This window comes from Typha latifolia, chromosome 2 (assembly GCF_019914945.1).
Source record: "Typha latifolia isolate L0001 chromosome 2, TyphaL0001v2, whole genome shotgun sequence".
Lineage (NCBI taxonomy): Eukaryota > Viridiplantae > Streptophyta > Magnoliopsida > Poales > Typhaceae > Typha > Typha latifolia.
Window position 1 is genome coordinate 18,258,795 of NC_133087.1, and position 18,746 is coordinate 18,277,540.

Consider the following 18,746-nt stretch of genomic DNA (forward strand, 5'->3'; position numbering starts at 1 on the left):
GTTCCAAATTAATGCCAGGATTTCAATTATAATTTTTATTGCTGACAATAATTGTATTTTATATTTTTTTTTGTCATGAGATGGGATCCATTCACCTGATTAAGTTTTCTAATACATAATAGAAAATTATTATGGGTTATTGATATGCAGAATCAAACAATAGGACATTCTAAATGATTTATTAAATCTATTACTAAGTACATATAGGGTTCCTATTAAAAATAATTTTAACTTTTCTAGGAATGACCCAAAAAATTTAATTCTTGAAAAAGGACCAGATTAATCAAAACATTTAATAAGATGATTGCTTCATATTATTTTATTAACATTATTTTACTATAATGAGTTACAAATTGTACAATGCAAATAGCTGCAACAATCAAAACAATTGATTAGATAGTTACTAATTATTATATGCATATTAACAAAAAAAAATTTAAAAATAGAAGTTTATTAATGAATAGATATAAAATTTTTGGTTGATATTAATGAAATTCCATATTTAGTAATTTAGATGATTTAAAAATTACTATTTTTTTTTAAATGCAATACTTAATAGCTTTGCCTAGTAATAATCTTACAAGTTACAATGCCAACCAATTTATTATATCTGTATATTTTCTTTGATAATAAAATCCAGGAACACCTCCTTTCCTCTAAGCATAAAAATTTGAAGTTTTTTATAAAAAAATATTTAATAAAGCACACAAATAAACTTGGCATATATAGATCATAACCTTCACCTTAAGAAATAACAATCAAAGTATAAATTAAAAATCTTCAAAAATTGAGAAACTTCGAGATAAGATTCTCTTTCTTTCTCTAGCTTATTTAAGTTTTAGAGCACACCAATAATAAAGAAGGCCTAGAGACTCATAAACTTGAATTAATCATCTTGTACAAAATAGTTTGCTTAGTGACATGTCTAAACATGATTATTATAAAAATATGCAAGCTATTCTCAAAGTCCCCACTTATTTAGAACTATACTAGTAATACACCAACAAGATAAAGAATGCCTTTTGATGAAATAAGAAATAAATAAAAATGGCATGATAAAATATGAACAAGTGAATCAGTCATTTTCAACAATCTTTATTACCTGATTTGGGAATGGATTCAGTGAGTATAATAGAAACTTAAAATGTAGATACGTGGTCTTAAATAATACTCCAATATGTTATTTTAGTATACATTACAGAAATACATAGCAACAAATGGGAAAGAATTCTAAACAGGAAAGTGAATAGAATTATGGAAAGTTATGATGGAAGATTCTTGATAATAATATTTGCTATATATACAAAGAATGTCTGATTTCTTTCTTAAGAGGTATAAAATGTTTGCACGCGTATATATAGAGAGATATATATATATAGATAGATAGATACGATGTCAATTCCCACCACCTCTAACTTGTGAATGGTCATAGTTGTTATACTTTTTTTTTTCTCTCTTTCTTTTCTTTGTAGTTTTAAATTGTAATGACGCTTATAATCCCATTTGGTTCATTCTTCATAGTGATGGTGCTTTCCATCTCTTTACGTATTCCTCAAGCTAGTGGAGCAGGAACGGTGGTGAAAACTCTCTTTGTCGATCTCAACGGAGGAGGAGACTTCAAATGCATTCAAGCAGCCATCAATTCAGTTCCTGATAACAACAAAATCTGGACTCGTATTCATGTTGCAGCCGGAGTCTACAGGTAATCTTCTTTTCAGTTTAATATTCACAGAGAGTGCAAACAGTTTGCATGCAAGGCTCGCTCCAATGCATGAGCTAATAATGAGGGGCTGATTATTCTTGCAACTTTTTTTTTTAATGCAGAGAAAAGGTGATGATACCTCAGTCTAAGGAATACATCCTATTGGAAGGGGAGGGATCTCAGCACACATCGATTGAGTGGGGGGACTACGCCAACGATCCGAAGAACGATACTACCGCTACCAGCGCAACATTCTTCTCGTTAGCTGACAACTTCGTGGCGAAATACATTGCTTTCAAGGTTTTCTTCTTTTAAAATACCTGATCAATTGCATTAGTAACCATAGAGAGCATCACTTGGTGTGACAATAAGACTTAAATTACCGTCATGTAGACAAGTTACTGAATGGTAGGGATTAGAAGTGCATTTATATAGTTTGTAGAATACATGACTAATTTATCTAGTATTCATTCATTTGTTATATGTAATGTTGTGTTTGTTTTGTAGAATACGTACAATGGTGGCACAAAGACAGCACAAGCATTGGCAGCTCTGGTATCAGGGGATAAATCTTCTTTCTACAACTGCAGCTTCACTAGCATTCAGGATACACTATCTGATGCATTTGGCCGGCATTACTACTTAGGCTGCCACATCGAAGGCGCATTTGATTTCATCTTTGGAAATGGTCAAACTATATTTCAGGTATTAATCTCATCAGTTTGTTTATGCACTTCAAAATTTAATATTTTCCTTTTAGTAAGATCAAGTTGTAAGATATCAGACTTTGTATGCATAGATAAAATACATTCCAAAATGGTTTTTTTCTACGAGACGAGAAAAGCAGCAGCAAGATGTATACAGTCTTATTCTCATTTTTAGCTATGTTTTTTATAAATCATCTCATGTCATTGCAGGAATGCACGATATGGACCGTCAGTGGTCCGACGAGTCCTGGCTATGTGACGGCTCAAGGAAGGAGCACTCCCTTGGCACATGGTGGGTTTGTGTTCAAGTCATGCAAACTCGACGGTGTTACAAAAACTTATCTAGGGAGAGCATGGAGAGGCTATGCAAGAGTTATCTTCTACGAAACATATATGTCAGATATTGTTGTTCCCCTGGGTTGGGATGCTTGGTTTAACAAAGGTCATGAGTAAGTAATATCCTTCTCTTTCTCTCTTTCTCTGGTTTTATTTATGAGCCTTTTAAACCACGGCTTGAGACCCTTCCTCTGATCGAATTCATCCAAAAAGATATAATAAAGTTTTTATGTTTGTGTGTATATATATCTCAGGAATTTGATAACATTTGCTGAATCGGGTTGCACTGGAGAAGGATCAAATACTGCAGGCAGAGTACCATGGGAGAAGACTCTTACTGCCGCTGAACTAAAATATTTCACTGATATAACGTATATCGATAACGAAGGATGGCTGGCTGCACAGCCAATTTAGATTTTAGTCATAAGAAGAAAAGTAAACTTGGGCTGCTGTAACATTACTTTCTGTCATATGTTCAAGTTCTCTCTAGTACTTTAAAAACAATAAAGTGATTCTAAAGATCATAACAGGTGAAAGAAACGGATAATTTTGATCATTGCTGAGCATCTAATTAGACATGGCAACAAGATTTAATATACAGAGAGAATGGTTCTTGAAGAAAAGCATTTTGGATGTTTACAAGCAATTCATTCAATCGAAACATACATATAATATACAAAAGACTGCATGGCAGACAATGGGAGATACAATTGCAGGAACAAGTGGACCCTATGTACTTAAGTAGTAAGATTACACGATCATAGGTGTATCCCCTTATTACAATCCGGGTAAAATTTTACATGACAGGTATAGCAATTATTCATAAAACACCATGCATACCACTGAAAATGGTCATCTGAGAAAAACTAGTCTCAGAAAATTCCCAGAGTATTGGGAGGGCAGTTACTACACAGTTCCTGGGATGTCCCATAGCTGCTGTTGGGACTAGCTATCGTCATCCATCAGAAGCCTCAGTATGAAGTTCTAAAAGAAGCTTTTTAGCAGACCTGCAGCTTGCGGTGGAAGTGTTAGTTCAGTGGGGGGAGTAAGTGACTTTAGTGCTCCATGCTTCCACCACCTGTCTGAGATGTGGGAAGCTCTACAGTAATATGGAAGTAACACCTATCGGACTCCCTGATGTATTGAACTTCCCCACCCATCAACTTGAGGATCTTCCTGCATATGCTTAGTCCGAGGCCTTCTTGTGACACCCACTGGGAATTGTGAAACATGTCTTGGACAAGATCAGCAGGAAGGCCCTCACCAGGGCAAGCAAACCTGCAGCACAAAAAACAGAGACGTTAACATAAAACAACTATGAGAGGACATAAACTGATGTATGCAACTGTTCTAACTCAATGAATGAACCGGATCACTCATCAGATAATCCATGTAGAGGAGAACCATATAACTGAGTACTAGGTAACAGAGAAATATCCTTCTTGGAACAAGAATAATAAAGTTGCAATTTCCAAACATGAACATGCATTCATCTAAGAAAATTGAAATGTCAGTGGATACTGACAAGTAAAAGTACAACAGAACAAATAACAGGAAATTATGAATACGAGGCCGGGAAACATGATAAAGCCAAATAGAGAGAAAGGATTCGTATGGGGGCCCAACTAATTGGGCTGCACTAGAGGATGGTAGTGGTGACAGAACAATCTCCTTCAGCCTTCAACTTCAAGCAAAACCCTTTTTCTTTTACTTCACACAAAAGTTCATGGAACAGAATTCCCCCAATCTTGCTGAATTGATTGATTAGGAACATGTAGAACATGGTTTTACCACAGAATATTCTTTTATTTGCCGACTCTTCTCCTGTCGATATCTTTTATATCATGCTTGGGACAGGAATGCAAGATATGGTAGCTGGGCCTTTACAAGGATTGCTATTACATGATTGAATAATATGGACCGACAGTAATTTGAACAACTCTAAAGAATATGTTATTTGATACATACAATTATTAAATAAACATGGCATCATGTGTTCAATAATGAAATGCAAATGAAAGTGCCATTTACATGTCAGTGCTCTGACTCTATGCTAAGAAACTACTGAAAGATTTTGAAAACAAGAACAGCATAATTTGTGAGGCACAACAATTACTCTTCTGCCTACTTTCAAAAGCATAGCAATAAAAGTGACAGACCTGAAGTGGGAAAGCATCATTTCTGTTCCATCCGAATTCTGTTCCAAACTCAGCCTGACTTGGATCTCTAACCAACCATCTGGAGATGGTGCACACCTCACCATATTTAGCAAAAAATCAGCTAAGACTTGCTGAATTCTAACTTGATCGCCAAAGACAGAAATTACTTTAATTTCCTCAGGAATATCCCGAATCAGTTGTAAACCTCTTTCTCTCAGTAAAATCATCACTTGGCTGACAACAGCATTTACAATGCTTTCAAGTAGAAATTCACCTTTCTCGAGCACCAAGGAGCTGGAAGCAAGATAACTACATTAATGCATTCAAAGCACTAGAAAACAGTAACAGTTTTGAGATAGCCATAAACAAGGACAGATGATATAACCAAATAAAGCAATTAAGAAAATCTGTACAAACAGAATCCACCCAGATAAGGATAATAAATTTTTCAGAATCTTAGAATTATTTGAAATAGCATTCTTGAAGGTACTTTTTTCGAAGATACAAATAGATAGATAAAAGTAGAGAGATTTCATTTGCATTTGTAAATGCAAAAGACCATGAAGTATTTAAACAGATATATTTGTTCCTAAAAACATGTACTAACAGATATAGAGTCTTTAATATTGGTTAGTCATAGTTGAGATGCACAGGAATCAACAATGCAATTAGTAATTCATGTTTTAATGCAGTCTCCAAACTAATTTACGTACGTAATGTCAGTGTGAGAACTGAGAACTACTAAATTCTGCTGTATAGGAGTTGCTCGGTGACTCCTGTCTAGTTAATTCGGTAACCTGACATAATTCAGAATACTTGCTAGGCTGTCCCTCAAAAAGACTAAGAGAAGTCTCCAGAACATGATTTCCAATTCAAACAGCTTTTCAACCCTTGAACCAAGCTGGGAATACGCTGCAACCCTATATTTAACAGCTAACAATTAATGTTGAAGCAGCATTTGAACATGATTGCCAGTTCAAATCTCTTCAAAAAAAAAAAAAATCAAGTGCTCCAGGAACATGGAACTAGATAAATGACAATATTATAGAATTTTAACATATTCATAGAGTTGGAAAGAAAAATAACTCACCCATCCTCAATGCTTTGCAGATTGGCATCCTTTATAATCCTTAACATCTGTCTTTCACAAGAAGCACTAGTTTCAAGAAACTGCTTCTGATCATCACTTAAATCTGTCATATGTAACAGCGAGTTTGTAAACTGGATACCACTGAGTGGATTTTTTATCTCTTGACAAATGTAAGCCAATTCCTTCATTCTTGCATAACATTTCTTTTCTTGTTGCCTCTGAATTTCAAGAGCTTGCTGTAGTTCAGGACTTGCAATCTGCAAAAAGCAAAATGCTCCAATTGTCTGACCATCCATGTCTCTTCTTGTATTTGCTGTCAATAGAGCCTGCACAAACTTGCCATTCTTGTCAAAGAATGAAAATGGGAACTTATCAGTTTCCTGTCCTCCTATGGCATTGTGAAGAACAATCATGAATTTAGTGAGTGCATCTGGACCCTTGAGACGACAACAACAGCCAAAAACCTCTCCAACTAGAAGCTTTCCCATGGTATCCCCTCTGGACCAACCAGTTAACTTTTCAATCGCTGCATTCCACTCTAAGCAGCAAGTGTTTTCATCGGAAGCAAATATGGGGGGTATCAGAGGGCTAGGACTCTGGACAATAGCCTTATAATCACCTTGTATTTGGATAAATTTATCCATGACCACTTTCTGCCCAGTAATATCCTGTCCAACGAAACACACTCCTACTATATTGCTTGTGTAATCTCTACTAGAACAAGCATTCACTATGACAAATATTGCATCTTTGGACTTCTGTGATCCAAATGTCTTCAGCTTTATCTCCACATTTTTATCTTCTTCACCTGCATCAATTCAGCACAGTAAACACCAGTTTCCAGATTAACCAACTTACTTGTGAATTCATATCTTGCCCTGACAATCCATAAATAATATGACTATACCAAAATTACAAAATCTAACGACAAAAAGAATTGCACCCCATAGGGTAAGATAATGGCACCAACGATATCTGACTAAATACCATCATCAAGGAGAAGATAGACCACACACCACTGCTATTTATCAAACTGCAACCACCGCAGAACTAAACATGAATATCATATGATCAATTGAAAGAAGAAGATGTAATGCAATCTACCTCTCAAGGCTCGGGAGAGAAGCTTAGCTACTACGTCCTCAGATTCCTTGAAAACAAGATCCTGAACCAGCGATTTGCCCATAGCTTCCTCAACCGAGAGACCTGTCAATTCAGCAATCTTTGCATTCCAACCGTTGATACATCCTTGTAAATCAACTGCAAAGATAGGTGCAGTTGCTGTCTCTATCAACCTAACCATTTCTCTAGCAACCGAGCTGAGCTCATCTATTCCTTGCAACTCAATTTCACCAAACTGGCCATTGGCGACAGCTTTCGAGTTGTTGGTCCCCTCTGCGGCATCCCTGAAGGAATCCCGCAAGATAAGCTGCAATGAGTGTATAGCATCCATCTCTCCATTCTCCCATGGCAAGCTCCTGCTCTTAACCACTTCTAAGAATGCCTTAAATGACGAGCGAGGATGCATCCGCTGGCCATCATCCTTGTCCTCCGGATGATGCTTAGCACCTCCCCATTTAATCTCCTTTGCAGTGTGCGACCTAAACCAGAATAGGTAATCCTTTGGAGTGATATAAGCTACCGCCATCCCAGAGACTGCGTCCCCAAGAGCAGCAGCACCGGGATACCCTGCTTCCGCCAGACTGTCGGTGCTCAGACCGGTAGAGTCCCCATGACAGGCCGACAACCATTCAATAATATCCTTGATCTGAGCTTCCGTTGGAGTCACACCTAGCGGATAATACTTTCCCTGATAGTACAATGCGGCGCCATCGCACTTGACGAGATCCATAATGCTAGGGCTTTGGGTGACAATGCCAGTTGGGGAGTCGCGGAGGAGCATATCACACAGAAGAGTCTGAGTCCTCAAGATGTGCTTTTCAGATAGCTGCAGAGCCAATTGGAGCTCCATGTTGAGCTGAAGCCCAAAGGCCTGCATGAGAAACTCGCAGGCATAGCGCAGAGGGAAAGGAATGCAGCGGGGGGAGGTGTGGTGACAGACGACGAGCCCCCACAGCTTCATGGAGTTCCTCCCGGCCTCCTCATCGCTGCTATTGATGATAACAGCCATGGCGAGTGACGCAATCGACCCCATGTTGGCCATGTACTGCGCGTGGCATCCGTGCGGCGCCCGGAGCGTGGAGCCCACTAGACACAGTGGCTGCGCCAAGCTCTCGTCTTGGATGACGCGGACGGGGACGGCGTGGCAATCGGCGATCATCCGCATCCGGTTCTGTTTGAACAAGAACCGCGACGCCTGGGGAATGTCAGTGGCCGGGTAGTGCAACCCAATGTAGGGCTCGAGGTCATCTCTCTTGCTCTCGGCGACCACCTCTCCGTGCTCGTCCTCGTGGAATTTGTACACCATGACGCGGGCGTACCCCGTGAGCTCCCGAACATGCTCGACGACGGTGTCGCAGAGCAGCTTCACATCCCCGCCCGGCAGTGCCTGAAGCCGTGAAATCGCCCGCACCGCCAGCTTCTGCGACTGCACCGCGCCGGCGATGGACAGGGCGGGGTCTTCCGTCCTGGCCGGCTCCAAATCGATGACGATTCCCACATCGACGCGGTGGAGGATGGCGTAGAATGGCTTCCCGGAGGTTCTCGAATGGATCCAGAGAGGGTTGAGGAGGGTAATCTCTCGGGCGGTGGCGGCACGCTCCAAAAGGAGGGAGCTTGACGGGGTGAAGAGGAGCCGGACGTCGGAGCCGAGGGCGAGGGGTTCTTGGCGGCGGTCGAGCGTCGGAACTGAGTGGGGCAAAAGGTCGAGTAGGTCGGGGGCGTTCTCGCTGAACGCGAGGATTCGAAAGGTGGACTCGTCGACGGCGAGGGTGCACCCAAAGGGCTGGATGTGGCCGCCGCGCTGGATCTTGGAGAGATAGGCAGTGATCTGCTGCTCGGGGACGGAGGAGGACAGAGGGGTACGAATGGATTGGGAGTAGTCGAAGGACTTCCCCGATTCGCCGGATTGCTCGAAGACGGCGTGGAGGCGGGCGTCGAGGGTGTACTGCGCGATGGCTTTGCTCACTGAACCCGACGACTGGGAGTGGTGGGTGCGGCTCCCGGAAGCCATTTGGGGAAGTGGGTCTTGCTCGAATTGGCGTGGGGAAGTGAAATAGCGGAGAACGATGGGAGCTTGGCCGGGTATAGATAAAGGTCTCTCTCTCTCTCTCTCTCTCTCTCTCTCTCTCTCTCTCCTTCTCCTTCTCTCTTTTCCTTTTTTTTTTTTTTTCTTTTCTTCTTGGATAGAGGAAGAAAGCCAAGGGCTAAGGAAGAGGAAGAGAAAAAGATAAAAGGAGAGTGACTTTGCCTGCAGCTTATTGGATATCAAGAGGACATTAGTTTTTTGGTTGCTCTATTCTTTTCTTTCTCAACGTATAAAAAGTTCAATTTTTTGGAAGAGTCTTACTACTTATGTACGGGCGTTGCAGGAAGGAGATATCAGAGGACTGTAGAGATGAGAAGGATGACGGAGGACTGATAAAAAGTGAGAGCTTTTTCCTGTAACAAAGATCTTTGTTGGAATTCATTTGAGGATAAGATAAGAGGTATTTATTCTCTTGGCAAATCTTAGAGGGCGTTTATCTAAGTGAAAAGGAGCTCTTAGCTTTTATAAAGTGGAAATGTCAGGTGAAAGCTTGAAAGGAGCTCGAAAGTCAGCAAAGTGGATTAACAACAACTTTTCCAAAGCAATTTATTTTCATAATATTCTAATAGGAGAGAGAGAGAGTGGTGTTTTCGTGCTCTCAGTTATCCACTTATTATTATAGTAGTTGATGTGACAGTGGAATCAAAGACGAACATAACAGAACAGGATCTCAATTTATTATTTTATTTTGAGGGAATGCCTACCAATCGGATTCAATGTAGTTAAAATACTTGAATCCTCACGTGGTTAAAACCATAAATGCAACTCATGAATTGGGCAAGCTGTTGTTTCACAACTTGAAATTTATGAAGGTCACTGCTTCGTATACAGTAATAGGAATTTCGGGAATTACCATAATCTTTTAACATGTACGATTTGTGTATCCTAGGAGGATGTAAATTTGATGTTGCCAGATGTTATAATTGGGGGGTTAGATACTTACTTGGTGTCAAATGTCAATTGCAACATCAAGCTGTTAGTCCTTTTCTAGTCTTTTCCAGGCTCCACTGCATCTTTATCAGGGGAACTAAACCATGAGCCGAGTGGGTGGTAGACTGGTACAAACTCTTTTTCTTCCTAGTAGTACACTCGCACTTTATTCCAGAGGAGCTCGTATTCGTATACTACATGGTCAAGAGCATCAGTAGTATCTCAGACCATTGTGAATGAATCCAGAGAAAGGTTCAAACATAACAGGCAGCTCGACTAATGATTTGTGAATGCAAAATTTCGACAAGTTTAAGAGTTCTATTCGAAATTGGGCGTCAATTTAAGTCGAGTTATATATATATATATATATATATATATATATATATACTAAAATAAGCTTCAGATCCCGAGTTGGCTGAAATCAAATTGCAAGTCTAGCATGCTGCAATGAGGCATACTATAATATGCATTGTATGATCTTGGCTAGAAAGGCTCGTTGTATACCTATCAGAACTGCGAGAGTACATTTCTGCTATATATGGAAAGGAAAGACATATGAAGACGTCTATTTCACTTCCTATTGTCCTTTTAAGAGTCGATTAAAACAATATGAAACAGAGACCAATCATTAAATAACTCTTCCCTTATTTGCAATGTTAAGGGCAATTCGGAACGTTTGATATGAATAAAATAAAACATTCTAGAAGAACATCAACGAGTGCTTTCACTTAGCAGTCCCCAAAACTCACATTGATCTGCAATTATGCAGTATACAAACCAACTTGAAGCCCTACAACTACAAGAGTGACAGCAGAATGTGGGGAAGTTCCCTTTTTCTTTTTCTTTTTAAAAAATACCGGTGGTTATACTATCTCGGCAAAACCAATCACTTTGTGTAGAGGACATCTTCCCATGGATGACGGTACAGTGGTTGCTTCAGCCTCTTCTGATCAAAAGTATGCCTGTGGTTTCCAGATATGATCAACCAGATTAGTCAACGAGCACCCAAGAAAGAAAGATGAGCTGATAGTAAAAAGTATACAAAACTAAGCTAAACTATGACTATATTGTGGCTTCCTTCAAGTTGACATATCCAGGCTTCTATAAAATTACAAGCTATGGAAGAATCAGGAAGAAATGGTCTTGGAAAAAGAAGAATGACAAACTAATGCATAGTACTTCCAATAAATAGGACAAGAGAAGACTTTTGGACTCACCCAATTAGGCCGATTGAGCGTGCAAGTACGAAGAGCCCATTCAGATATCCAATCTCAACAATCTCATCAACCTCTTGTTTGCTGAACATTCCACTGCCAGCAAGAAGATCCAGGAAAAGTGATCCAATTGCACCATCCACATTCAGAACCAAGTTATTTGCCTTTGATAGAGTGTAGTTTTCAACTTTAACAGCATATTCCATGTACTTTACTGAGGGAAAATGTGTGTGCGCATATTGTTGTAGAAGCTGCACTCTCTTATCTCTGTTATCTCTGCTCTTGATCCTGGTAAGAGCAAACAAAACGTGTTAGTAACAGCAAGTCTACGCCAAAAAGAATGAAGCATTTAATAGAAAAAGGGAACCCAAAATCTCTACCTATGTCAGCAACAAGGAAACAAACTGATTGCTAAGAAGAAAGCTTGAAAAAGTATGAAGTCTAGATTGTTGCACTATTCATCATTCTTTTAAAAATGATTGCATAATAAAAAGATACTGTCCACAAAGTGCTTATATGCCAAATATATCAATGGTTATCTTTTTGACTGAAAAAAAAATAAAAAAAATCAAAGTAACATGCACGGTGGCATAAGGTTCACCTGTTCAATTCTGTGTGCATGGCTATGGGCAATTCACAAAAATTGGAAAAAATGGAATATGTTTTGCCAGAATATATAATTGATATTATTACACATACAGAATATAATTGAAATACTAATTCCTTATGTCTTTCTACATCTATTTAGCAAAGAGAAAAATGAACAAAAGTTAATCAATCAATGTGAATCTCTCTGGTTGTGTTAACTATAGGAAATGCAACAGTTATCTACAGATTTTTCTTACATATGAATACCAATTTCTTCTCCAAAGATTTTACTGACTACTCCGAGATGCCAAACAGCCAAAGAGACACACATGGTGAACAAGCAGAAAATTGAGTGGTTTACTTCATATGCTGATAGTTACAGGAGTAACTGAAAATTCATATAATATTTAATGTTTCAGATTATTAAATGTACCTGGTCATATTAGTGATCAATGAAAAGATTATTTTAGCTCCTCGGTGAATGTATGCATGTCAATGGAGTACCAAACCCATTAAAAGGAAAAAATGTATCTCTAATACAAGTTGTATAACATATTGATTACAAGATCAACTGGAAGTACCTGTGCCCAATCCCTGGAACGCGGATGCCTTTCTTTTTCATACTTTCAACGAACTCATAAGGAGTGAGACCCTGGGAAGTTAAGTTATCCAGATAAATCATATGTTAATACATCAGCCATAACAGGAGCAAGCTGCTAATAGCAAGTAAAGACTCTTAACTATATAAGCTGACTCACTTTGTCATAGGCATCCTTGAAGTATCGAGCAGCATCATCAATTGCGCCACCAAATCGAGGACCAATAGTGAGCAATCCTATATTGAAATCATTTTGGTTGTGTCATCTTATCTATTTGTTAATTATTGCGTCCTCAATGGATTAGAAAGAAGCACAATTAATATAAAGAGCTCTTCATGGTATTTTTACCTGATACCAAGCTGGAAACCAAGTCTTTTCCAGCTCTTGCTGTGACTATAGCATTATGAGCACCAGAGACGCATGGACCATGATCAGCACACAGCATGATGCAAATCTAACAATTATATATAATTCTTTTGAGATCAAAAGAAAGCAATGATTATAAAATAATGTTGCATAGAATGATAGAAGATCCAGTTGATGTCCAATAGATATTGGAATATGAACGGAATTAGCTACCTTAGACAAAGGATATTTGGAACTAAAAGATAGCTATAGAAAAGAAGAGATGCCCTGAACAAACCTCAATAAATTGTGTGCAATAACGGGGAAGACTACGTTTGAACCACAAAAGAGAGATAACATCACCGACACCATAACCCCGTTCAATAATGGTGGACATGGGCACACCGGCATAACATGGTTCTTCACCTGCAGATGGAAGTATATGACTCACAATCTTTTCCTTCAATTAAGAGGCTGCATAGTCTCCTAGGAAACTCATAGAAATGGGTAAGTGGAACAATGATCAAACCTCTGTCGTCAGATATAGTGGAGATAATATGTGTAGGAGCCCGGACCTTCCCACTTTTAATTGCAGTGTTGAGATCCTCAGGAATTAGAGGTGGTGTAACCTCAGATACAGGGGTAATCTTCCCTTGTTCCACCTGTCAAATGGGAACACGATAAGTTTGAAAAGACTAGGGGCTGATGTCTAAAATCTAAATATCATGTCACTAGCAAGATGCTTGTTGCAAAAGTGAGATGAAATCAAGAGAGAGAGAGAGAGAGAGAGAGATATGTCACCCATAAATGCATTAAAGCACATTAAAACATACTAGTTTCTCAAATGTCTCTTTGATTGAACCCTCTAATGCTTCATATGAAGTGGGAACAATTGCTCCAGCTTCCCTTAAAGCCTGATTTTTAGCTTGTGCTGATTCCAACTCTCCACCACTCTTTGCACCCTGGTTGTACAGAGCAACAGTTAGAAAGGCATCAAAGTAATGATGATTGTCACAATCCAAACCAACAACTACTAAGAAGATGGTCAAGGATCATGCATCACTAAAACTCACAGCATGGCCAAACTGGACTTCTGATTTGAAGAGCCGTGCACAGGTCCCACTAACCCAAGCAACAACTGGTTTCTGAACCTTTCCTTCTTTTAAGGCCTCAACTAGGGAGTATTCATCTCTTCCACCAAGTTCACCCAGCACAACCACCATTTTGACCTAAGATGCAGCAGCAACATTAAACAAAACAAGATGTTACGGGAACACAATCTGATTGACATATCCATGCATCAGAAGTAAACGACCATGTGATGCTTTTCACTGCAATCTAGAAAACAATATTGTCCTTAATGCTCCCAAACATGAATTATATTGTTTAAGAAGGGCATGAACTTATCAATAACATTTAAAAGAAAGCAAGGAAGCAAGCATGCAGGCACATTGGATCTGTAAAGCCCAATCTGTGTTCACCCCAACTAAGTGCCTTACACAGTTGCCCTATTGAAGATAATATTTTAGGACTCACATCAATCAGAAAGAATGGATATCATCAGCTTGATACCATGCTAAACTTTTCTCCTTCTTTCACATTTTATGGGAAGGGAAGAAGGAAAAATAGAATTCAAATTTTTGGTATCTTTTGATATAGATGTTCAAAAGTGAAGGAGAGCACTGGGGCTAAGTAGAATATTCACAAGAATTAACGGCAAACATTTTCCCAGTTTGCTGCAGCTGAAATGAATTTAAACTGCATTTCTTCAGTATCAACATCTTTGCCACTCATGTCAATCAAGAATTATGATTAACATTTTCTCAACCAAAAGAATTTCTTGTACCAAAAACTTTATGTTTATATTTATAAGAACCATCTAATGAACTAAGTTCACAATATTTGTAAATTACCTGAGGGATATTATTAAACCGCAAGACATGATCAGAAAGAGTTGAGCCAGGAAAAACATCTCCTCCAATTGCGATTCCTGAAATAGTTCGTCAAGAATATCAAGATTTATTACAAGTCTCCAATAACTCCAAAATTCATGGAGATTCCATATCCAGCTAAAATATATAATACCTTCATAAATACCATCTGTCACACGTGCAATGGTATTGTAAAGCTCATTTGACATGCCTCCCTGTGATCATAAATGAAGTTCTCATATCTTGACAACATCTAGTAATCACTTTCTCATAATTAAGGTGAATATCTTATAATTGCAATGTCAGATCTAATAATTTCACATAATGCAATGCAATAATAGTATCATGATCAACATTCTCCGTGCAATAATAGCCAAATGAGGACCTTGTCATCAGCCAGAACATACCGATTTGGAGACAAAACCAACAGATCCAGGTCTGTAAAGCTTGCAATGAACTATATTATCAATAGTTCCTGCAGTATCACCAATCTTGAAAGCTCCAGCTTGGATGCCCCCAACAGTGGCAGGCCCAATAATGACCTACAATCAGCAATTCAGCACCAATGCAATCAGATTAATTAGAATAAGATGTTACATCAGATGGTTCGACTGGAAGCAGTAAACAGTAATAATAAGATGTAAAAAGATTAAACAAGTAATTAGCATGTAATTCAATTGATTAACAGTAGTCAACAAAATCAATCCATCAGTATGCTTTTTACCTTGTTATTAGCTCGTGCATAAGCTATCAATTGCTTTGCGTCCAGCTCGGGAACACCTTCAGCTATTATAGCTATAACTCTTATTGTTGGTTGTTTCAGAGCAGACATGGAAGAGGCAGCTGCACTGCAGATAAAGAAAAACAAAAGAATGGTCTAAGTGGTACAGGTGAAAAGAATAACCTAATGCTTTTAAATCACACATGATAAACTTAACTCACTCACCTTCGAAACGATGCAAAGTTGATAAAAACATCAGCTGTCGGATGGGCATTGCATGCTGCTTCAATGCTACAATGTAAATCATGAAGAGATCACTTATAAAGGAGTTATGAAACTTGTCAAAAATGCATATCTGAACAATGGCTCTAAATAGTAAGTGACAGCTTTCTACTTTTCTAGTAATTCGAAAACAATGGATATCCATACAAGTAATTCACACACGTAGATCTCTTTTTTCAATTTTAGCATTTATAGCAGTAACCTATATCCACATTTAAGTTTATGTTACATAATATAGAACCCTTTTAGTTAAACCACGATCAACTATAAACTGCTAATTCAAATAAGTTATGTCCCAGGACAGGTCCAAGATCAATATGTTGACCCATAAGTCGATAGCCAATTTGACTTTGCAACCAAATAACCAAGTATATAACTCAATCCTATTCCTATGGGTCAACTTTAAAGGACTTCAAATTGCTCTCTAGGAAGAATTCTTTGAAAAAATGCTATACTCACCTTGAGTGAACTGGGATGGCAATTTCTTCCTGACCAAAAAAGAGCTTCTGAAATCCCTCAGAACCAGGATTGATTATTCCAGCAATAGAAGGTGTTTCCCTCCCTACAAACACATGTAAACCAGAGTAATCAAATTGCTTAATCAGATCATGAAAGATCAAATTAGTTATTAATGTCGCATTTTCAGGCCATGGATCTTAAAAAATCATACACACCACAGAGAAAATCAAAGTCCAGCATTCTTTGGATAGGAAGTTGCTTATAGTTGTAGAATAATGCTTGAGTGTTTCGAGAGAAAAGTTGTCCTGTAGCCATGATGTACTAGGGCAATGAAGGCAACCTGCAAAGAAATGTCTGATTAGCCCATAACAAAGTAGTGATTCATGTAATTGAGAGTGCAGAATCTTCCAAGAGGAACAAGAAAGAAAAACTAGAGGTACATAAGTGTGATGACTGTGGGATGGCAAAGCATGTGTTATATTGACAATGGCTTTCTCGCTTCAGTTTCCACAATACATAGCATATAATAGGAATTATGCCATCCAACATCCAACTTCAGCCCATTATATCAACTACAGTTTTTGAGCCACACTTTGCTTAGATGCGACAGACTTCGCATGAAGACACCTGTTATCTTTGGGGGCAACCATGATTTTGAGTGAGCATACTGCCACCAGATTTGCCACAGATAGCTATACAAAAGGCAACTGTGCGATCAACACATTAAAGTGAAACCCGATCTGCAAGTTTTCATGATCACCTCCAGAAGATTTGCAATACCGCTACGACGATTTAAAATCAGAACGTTTTTAACTCCTCTAGAACTTGGATCGCAAAATAGTTGCACACTTGCAACCGTGGCATGGCACGCTCCGATGTGTAAAGGAATTTGAAGGAGCTCAAAGCCAATCAATAACAATAAAATTACACAGAAAATTAACGCATTTCTGGACAAAAGCGACGGATCTACCCGGACCTGACCAAACTGATCGTATTTTGTTTATGGAACAAGACATGATTTTTGATCCGCCACTCCAAAAATTCAGCATTAGCCTATTAAAACAAGAGATCGGATCGAATCCGCGAATCTCAAAAACAGATCAAGAGATGAATCACGCAATACAAGATCAGGGATCCACATCAACGGCTAGGAATTCAAATCTTGAACCGGAGTCCGCCACCTATTCGGCGAAAAGACCACAAGAAAAAGAAAACAGAACGAAAGGAACGCGTCATCAGAGATCGCAAATCTAACCTCGAATGAGTCAGCGAGGTTTCCCTCCGGTAGAGTCGAGGGCAAGGAGGATGAATCAGACAACCACCGGCGAAAGGGGAAGAGATAGAGACAGAGAAAACCTTCACCTGTCGATAGTTATATAGATAGATGCAGTGGGCGATGCGCGCTACCTAACCCCCGCTCGGAGAGAGGAATTTCGATACGGGGGGTAGGGTAGCACGTGAGGGGTTAGTTAGCCCATGACTGGTGCTGTTAATTTGGGATAGGAAAAGATTTCGCTTACCGAAGTAGTCCCTAATAATAAAAAAAGGGCAACAACTCTTTATTTGTAACTGCATTTCTTTCATATATTATATGCATTAATCGCTCTACGCAATAAGTGTTAAACCAATGAATTTATGCATAAATTCCAAAAAGGAGGCTCAATTAACCACCTTTTTATTTAGATTTATAGAGAAATATAAAATTTGAAGTAACACACAGAAAAACTCTTTATGGAAGGGCATAAATGCAAAAAATATTCCAACAACTAATTTATGTGTCAATTATTTATTGCTGACTCTCTAATTTTGGGCTAACTTGCTTGCAACGATAAAGGCCGATGCTGACAGCGCGCTAAATATCCTACGTGGACCAATGGGATCACAAAGTTCATAATACCAGGGAAATGCCCATTGATCACCGTTTGGTATTACAGGGTATTTGCCTCTAAGATGTCAGTGAATTCGCGATCATTCCATTGACGGGTGGCGGGCATAGCCAATGGATGGCACCTCTGTTATTTCCTCATATTGCCGTGGCACTTAGAATACTCCTAAACGTCTCATTTAAGGCCCAACTAACTCCCACCGGTCGATTATACTGCCCCGCTACCTAACTGTCTAAATGACATCGCTTTCAGTTTATAAGCAAATTCAACCTTCCACTATTGCCCCCCATCTGGTAGTAGCATTAACGTGTCAGCCTAGTTAGATCAACAAATAGAGATGCATGTCTACCAAGTTGCTAATATATATATATATATATATATATATATATATATATAGGTACTTCATTAATTAATGAAGAGCCCATAATATCTGAATGAAGAACACTCACAACATTTATGCATTCTCAATATCACGATTGGATCTTAAAATAGTATAGCTACAAGCCTACAAATAAAAAACTAAAAACTAAAAACAAACCACAACAAAAGAAATTAAGTAAGCCGGCCACCACCAAAAATTCATGGTCTT

The 18,746-nt window shown here is 38.7% G+C and overlaps 3 protein-coding genes across 3 annotated transcripts; 1 reads left to right on the top strand and 2 right to left on the bottom strand.

The window, feature by feature from the left end:
* The first annotated feature begins 1,484 nt into the window (after nucleotides 1–1,484).
* Nucleotides 1,485–3,159, top strand: LOC140782002 (probable pectinesterase 29). The gene is made up of 5 exons (XM_073128316.1): nucleotides 1,485–1,702; nucleotides 1,825–2,002; nucleotides 2,210–2,407; nucleotides 2,620–2,858; nucleotides 3,000–3,159. The coding sequence occupies exons 1-5, from the start codon at nucleotides 1,485–1,487 to the stop codon at nucleotides 3,157–3,159; spliced, it is 993 nt and encodes a 330-aa protein (XP_072984417.1).
* A 175-nt stretch (nucleotides 3,160–3,334) lies between these two features.
* LOC140782215 (phytochrome B-like) lies at nucleotides 3,335–9,559 on the bottom strand. Its single transcript, XM_073128681.1, has 4 exons — nucleotides 7,099–9,559; nucleotides 5,995–6,802; nucleotides 4,905–5,198; nucleotides 3,335–4,023 (listed from the first exon to the last, which is right to left on the bottom strand). The coding sequence occupies exons 1-4, from the start codon at nucleotides 9,125–9,127 to the stop codon at nucleotides 3,801–3,803; spliced, it is 3,354 nt and encodes a 1,117-aa protein (XP_072984782.1). The 5' UTR covers nucleotides 9,128–9,559; the 3' UTR covers nucleotides 3,335–3,800.
* A 1,201-nt stretch (nucleotides 9,560–10,760) lies between these two features.
* Nucleotides 10,761–17,711, bottom strand: LOC140781381 (ATP-citrate synthase beta chain protein 1). The gene is made up of 17 exons (XM_073127329.1): nucleotides 17,527–17,711; nucleotides 16,487–16,611; nucleotides 16,272–16,374; nucleotides 15,756–15,821; nucleotides 15,534–15,657; nucleotides 15,217–15,351; nucleotides 14,964–15,024; nucleotides 14,792–14,868; nucleotides 13,952–14,107; nucleotides 13,712–13,840; nucleotides 13,408–13,540; nucleotides 13,177–13,304; nucleotides 12,882–12,987; nucleotides 12,693–12,769; nucleotides 12,516–12,586; nucleotides 11,350–11,634; nucleotides 10,761–11,094 (listed from the first exon to the last, which is right to left on the bottom strand). The coding sequence occupies exons 2-17, from the start codon at nucleotides 16,584–16,586 to the stop codon at nucleotides 11,019–11,021; spliced, it is 1,827 nt and encodes a 608-aa protein (XP_072983430.1). The 5' UTR covers nucleotides 16,587–16,611; nucleotides 17,527–17,711; the 3' UTR covers nucleotides 10,761–11,018.
* Nucleotides 17,712–18,746: the final 1,035 nt, after the last annotated feature.